Source organism: Camellia sinensis, chromosome 4 (assembly GCF_055761805.1).
Source record: "Camellia sinensis isolate YWXY chromosome 4, ASM5576180v1, whole genome shotgun sequence".
In the NCBI taxonomy this organism is placed as follows: domain Eukaryota; kingdom Viridiplantae; phylum Streptophyta; class Magnoliopsida; order Ericales; family Theaceae; genus Camellia; species Camellia sinensis.
Genome location: NC_138964.1, coordinates 150,974,585 through 150,981,048, shown reverse-complemented (window position 1 = coordinate 150,981,048; position 6,464 = coordinate 150,974,585). Strand labels below are relative to the sequence as shown.

Here is a 6,464-nt window from a genome sequence, read left to right as displayed (position 1 = left end):
TTTAAATTTAGAGAGACGGTGCCACCCGTTGAAAAATGACTTTGAAATTTTTTTTATTTTTTATTAATTTTGAGCATTAATTAAGATGAGACCTAAGCGTTTGGTTAATTTTGGGATGGGCCCCAAGAGGTACCTAAGTTTGTCGAATGATGAGCTTATGGGTAAAGTGAGTTAATTGGACCTAAAACAAAAACTACACGCGCGCTGCCATCGCCGTCCTGTCGGTCGGGCGGGCGGGCCAAGCTAGGCTTGGGCACAAATGCGTGGTGTGAGGTTAGGTTGAGCTTGTCTGGCCTAATATTTATCTTTTTGGATAAAAAATATTTATATTTTATTTACTTAATTTTGAATTTCGTTTTCAAAATTCAAATTAAATCTGTTCATTTTTTTTCCCCCCACCCAAACAAAGCCCTCCAACCGAACAGGTAGCTGTTGAAATTCAAACCCAATTCAAATATGCCCAAATAGGTTTTGAATCTGTCCAAACAGTTCCTATCTGTTGGCACCTGTTCGGAAAAGCCATTATTCTTTCTATATAAAGCCTGCATTCCAGCAATTCTTGGCATCAGATTTTTCCATCAGATTTTAGTCTTTCTTCTTATGTTCGTCCCTACGCTCCTGCATCTGTTTCTGCATATGAATTATTTTATTTTGTTATTTATTTTCATTTATACATTTTATTTATATACACTTACCACTGCTGGGATAACACCACCACTGCTTTAGTGTCAGCCACAAATTTTGGATTTTTGCCCCCATTTCATTTGAGAGATTTGAGGTATGATCAAGTGCTCATCTTGCCTACAACTCTGTTTATATTCTAGATTTCTAAAAAACAAAAAAAAAACAAAATCAAAAAAGAAGGAGAAGAAGTAGAATAGGAATAATTTTTTTAAAAAAAAATTCACAGGCTGACATTGGCAATGGGATTTAGACAAAAATGATTAGAAGTGACAAACTTAATCCAAATTGTAAATTTGCCTAATTATAGTCATTTGACACTCGTTTCAATTTACCACACTCAATAATTGTGAGATTTTTTTTTTTTAAATTGAGTTTAATTATGCTAGATATGGATGCAAGTTAAATAGGCATTGCCTTCTCCATTACCACCACGACGATTGCTCCTACCATTGTTGTCACTCTACTACCACTTTCACAACCACTGCTCTACCACCACCGGCTCCACGCTATCACCATTCCACCACCATCATCATCATCACTCCCACCATCACTTGCAAATGACAAATGTAGAAGTCAAACTTTGGAGAGCCAAATATACATATAAATTTTTTACTTTTTAAAATTATCTTACTATTAATAGTAACCTACTGCCACCCTCACCATCTAACTCAATCCTACCTGTTTGCCATATCTAGAAAAAAAGCTAAAGAATTAAACTGGTTATATTAACAAAGTATAAGACTTAAATATAATTTATGATTGATCCAAAACAATATATACCACTGTATTTTAGTTTCAATTTTTTGTATTTAATTTTTTAAAAATTGAGTTTTTTTTTTGAATTTTTTTATTCTTAGTAAATATTTTTAAATTTTTAAGTAATTTTTTTTACTTTTTTAAATACACTTTACTTAGATGTATTTAAAAAGTAAAATATTTTAAAATTTTAATAAATAAACAAGAATATAAAAATATGTTGAATTCTCTCTCTCTCTCTCTCTTTTCTTTTTATATTTTTAGTATTTAGTGAATTTTTTAAAGATTTTTTTTCACAAATATTATAAATTTTATGTGTATTTATATTAGGTGTATCTAAAAATTAAAAAAATTGATTTAAATATTAAAAAAATTCAATGAAAACAATTTTTTTTTTTTTTTTGAAAAATGAATCCTGAAACCAAACAAGCTGAATATATTGATTCCACTTCAAATTTTATTTTCCCCTACCAATCGCAAATGTGAACAATTAAAACTATCTCCAACATATCGCCTATTGTTTCATTAAATTTAAATTTTGATTAAAAAACGTCCTTTTTGCTGCTTTAATCGTTTCATCAGATGAGTATCAAATTGAGGATATGATAAATCTTTTACTAAATTGAGGACAGCTAGGACCTTTCATATCATTTCACTGTTCATAGTTATTGGAACTGTAGGTTATTTTCACCACTAGACGACCGGCTTAATGTTCGACCGGTTGTCCCTCGAATGACCACCTTCTTGCAAAAATTTATGAAAAAATTACACTGGTTAGTTGATTCATCTGGCCGACTGGTGTTTTGATAAAAGTTTAAAATTTTTTGTTAGAGAGCCAATGGCTTCATTTGGGAAGTGGCTATTTTTTAGGCTTTTTGGCTATTTAGCTATTTTAGTAGGCTATTTTAGTTTTTGTGTTTGGGAAGATATGATGAATTTTTATTTGAGTTGTTGTATTGAAAAATGTGTTTGAAATGATGTTTAAATTGAAATGACAAATTTGTCCCTAATTTTATTTTTTTCAAAATTACTGTATAGGGGTAATATTGTAATTGCACCTGTTTGCAGCCTACATTGTTGGTGGCAGTGTAGGCTGCGTTGCTGCAGCAGCCGAATCATTTGACCTTTTTTTTTTTTTAAAAAAAAAAAAAAAAATCATGCACAGGTGAACTTTTTGGCTATTTTCTCAAATGGGGCTAAAATAGCCCAATCCAAGGCTTCCCAAACATCCCCAATATCAAATACAATTTTTACTCAAATTTAATATAAAAAAAAAATAATATTTGAGATACTCTAAAAGGCTATTTATAAGAATGAAATACAATCAAAAATGATTTGGACCCCCAATTTTTCAAACCCCCATGACCCCCAGTGTTTTCTTATTGGCTGAAATTTTTTTTTTTTTTTTTTTTTCCTATCTGCCAATCACAATGCCCCATGTGGACTGGGGGTGCTGGGGTCCCAGCACGGTTGGAAATACAATTTATGATTAATAGATGCCCCACCCACGCACCCAAATCGCAGATGTGAACAACTAAAACACTAGTTAGGGTCAAATAATTAAAATTTGACAATAAGTAGTGGCCAATTCTGCAATTACATTATAAATCAGGGTCAAAAGCAGGTGGTTAAACGTTTCCTGAACACTCTCTCTCTCTCTCTCCTGCTATACCAACGCAGTCCTATCTTCATAACAATCGATGAGTCCTATCTTCATAACAATCGATAAATTCAGATAATCTTCCTATAATTTTCCCCTGAAAATCGGAGCTTTATCACCTATCTCCATGAATTTCACCTCCAATTTTACCTTCTAGATCCACAGAGCTTGTGTACCATATAGAGAGATGGGTGGTAATGGCAAGCTTCACAAGTGGAAAATCTCTATTTACAGATCACCATCACCATCGTCTTCCAAGTCGAAGCACAAGCACAAGGAACCTCCCACAGAGTACGTCTGTCCCATTTCTGGTTCCTTGATGTTCGATCCAGTCGTCGTCTCTTCAGGCCAAACCTTTGAGAGCATGTGCGTACAAGTCTGCAGACACCTAGGTTTTGCTCCTCTACTTCCCGACGGCTCTAACCCCGATTTCTCCACCGTCATCCCCAATTTGAATCTCAAATCGACGATTCTCAACTGGTGTGACTCCTCCCGTACCGAACGCCCTCGGTTACCGGATTACAGCTCCGTCGAGACCACGGTTCGTGCGTTAATGGTTTCTGCGAGAGAGGACGACGATGATTCGAAAATTAGGGTTTCCGAGAGGGAGTTGTTGAAGGGCGTCGCCGAGAATCCACCTGTTTTGTTCTCGCACGCGGCGACTGAGTTGAATCACCGAGCGAACCATTTCTACTCGTCGAGTTCTGAGGAATCGGTGATCGCCAACGTTCAATCGACTCCTCTGCTTCCATTCACGACTCGGCCGATGTGTTTCTCGCCATCGTCGTCTACTTCGAATTCATCAGAGGTCGCTGCTGCTGAAACGCTAAACCCTAATTCGATCTCTGAGGACGAAGAGTTCGTTGTGAAGCTCAAGAGTCTGGACGTGTTTGAGCAAGAACAAGGTCTGATAGCTCTGCGAAAGCTCACGAGGATGAAGGAAGAAGCTAGGGTTTCGCTGTGTACGCCTCGATTGCTCTCCGCCCTCCGACCATTGCTGATCTCGAGATACGACGCCGTGCAGACCAACGCCACCGCCGCTCTCGTCAACCTCTCTCTCGAGAAAGCCAACAAGGTGAAGATTGTACGTTCAGGAATCGTCCTCCCATTGATCGACGTGTTGAAAGGCGGTTTCGCCGAGTCGCAGGAACACGCCGCCGGCGCGCTCTTCAGCTTGGCTGTGGAAGACGACAACAGGACAGCCATCGGCGTGCTCGGCGCGCTGCAGCCGCTTCTGCACTCGCTGAGGTCAGAGAGCGAGCGGAGACGCCACGACTCGGCGCTGGCTCTGTACCACCTCTCGCTGGTTCAGAGCAACCGAGTCAAGCTCGTGAAACTCGGCGCCGTGTCGACTCTGCTCACGATGGTGGTGACGAGGATTGGTGACATGGCGGGGCGTGTAATGCTCGTGCTGTGCAATTTAGCGGCGTGCGCCGAGGGGAGGTCGGCGATGCTGGACGCCAACGCGGTGGAGATCCTTGTGGGGATGTTGAGGGGTGAGTCGGAATCTGAGTCGACTCGGGAGAACTGTGTGGCCGCGTTGTACTCACTGAGTCATGGTAGCTTTAGGTTTAAGGGGCTAGCGAAGGCAGCGAGGATGGAGGAGGTGTTGCGGGAGGTGGAGAAGAGAGGGAGCGACCGGGCGAGGGAGAAGGCCAAGAAGATGCTGTTGATGTTGAGAGGGCGGGATGAGGAGGAGGGAGCGGCAGAGGAGGTGGATTGGGAGGCGCTGTTGGAGGGAGGATCGAGTCGAACTCGGTACCGAGTTGGGAGTAGTATGTGTGGTGCAAATTCTACTGAGTTTTGATTTTTTAAAATTTTTTTGGGTATTGTTTTGTCATTTTGTGTATATATGGGAGTGTAAATTGTAATTAGACATGCTTTATTTTTAGTTGTTAGCTTTTTTTTCTTTAATTTTGGTGGTCGTTAGGGCTTAGGGTTAATGTTAATTATTGTCAGCTAAGCATGTTTTAAGACCATAATAATATTTGTGTAAACACACTACTGATTTTTATAAGAGACGTTTTTTCGAAGAGTGACTTGGACATCTTATAGACTAGGGATTTTGTTTGCTTTGTGATGTTTGATGGATTACTCGGCTTTGCGAAGAGAAAAGATGATTCTAGATTGTTTATACTATTACTATTATACATTTGTCCAATGACAATGAGTCTTTTCTAGGTTGGTCAAAAAGTTCGAGCTTTGGTTTGGGGGCTTTGATTTAGACCGGTATCATCCTCGAACGGCAAAGACTTGACCATGCTTAAAGAAAGAAAGTTATTTTGCAATCCTGAAATGATAGAGAGCTCTGGGTTTTAAATACAGTTTTAGTGATGTAAAAATTTTAAAAAAATAAAATAAAATAAATAGTGATAGAGAGTTTTAAAAGTAAAATTTTAAATTGAATTATGCTTATGTGACAATGAGAGAGAATAAAAAGAAAACAAAACAAAAAGGGCCAAAACTCTCAACAATTTTTTTTAAAAAAAAAAAATTATAATCAAAATATTATATCAAATGCGCCCATCACAAATTAGGGCTCTCTAGAATTCATACATTAGAGTTTCTAATCTTTTTTTGCTTTTGCAATCACGTAGCTTGTAAAAATTAAAATTTGTTTGGTATGTATTAAAATAACATATATTATTTTATTTGAATCATATTATTTTTTTATCACATTATTTTAATCTCAATTTACATTTTATATTTTTCTCATAAAAAAATTAAAAATATACTAATTTAATACCTTTCAAGCCATTCCTTAAACTCAAAAACATATATTTCATGAAGAAATGTTTTCCGCTTTATGCTTGTTCAATAATTAGTTTTTAGTCCCTATTGAATGACAAGTTTTGTGCTTGTAATATTTGCCCAAAGTGGAAGAAGATCATGATGAATAATTTTTTTTTGAGAGAATCACATAAAATTGACATTTGGGATAAATAATTACAAAAAAATTGAAAAAAGAAAAAAAAAAAGAAAAAAAATGATATGCTTATAGAATTTATAATAATAATAATAATGTGATTATAATATTTTTAAAATTATAACTACAAAGGTTAGGCACATTATTTTTGTAAATTGACATTTATCTTCCTTCTCACACTCATCAGCCACATTACCCATCGACAATCGCCCCCAACCCTACCCTTTCTTGCCCTTATGGCCACTCAAACTTTGTTGTCTTTATGTCCACTCAAACTTTAATTAGTAGAAAACACAATAATTTTTTTTTTTAATTTTTGATTCAAATAAAAGTGCAATTATTTTGTTTCCACCTAATATACCAAAAGAGGCTTAAATGATACGTTAAAGTATTTCAAAGAATGTGATTTTAAAAAAAAATTCAATCAATTGAATAATT

General features: G+C 36.5%; 1 protein-coding gene across 1 annotated transcript; it reads left to right on the top strand.

The window, feature by feature from the left end:
* The first annotated feature begins 2,735 nt into the window (after positions 1-2,735).
* On the top strand, positions 2,736-5,133 carry LOC114290715 (U-box domain-containing protein 38). The gene has a single exon (XM_028234675.2). It carries the CDS (start codon positions 3,288-3,290, stop codon positions 4,905-4,907), a length of 1,620 nt encoding a protein of 539 aa, XP_028090476.1. The 5' UTR covers positions 2,736-3,287; the 3' UTR covers positions 4,908-5,133.
* Positions 5,134-6,464: the final 1,331 nt, after the last annotated feature.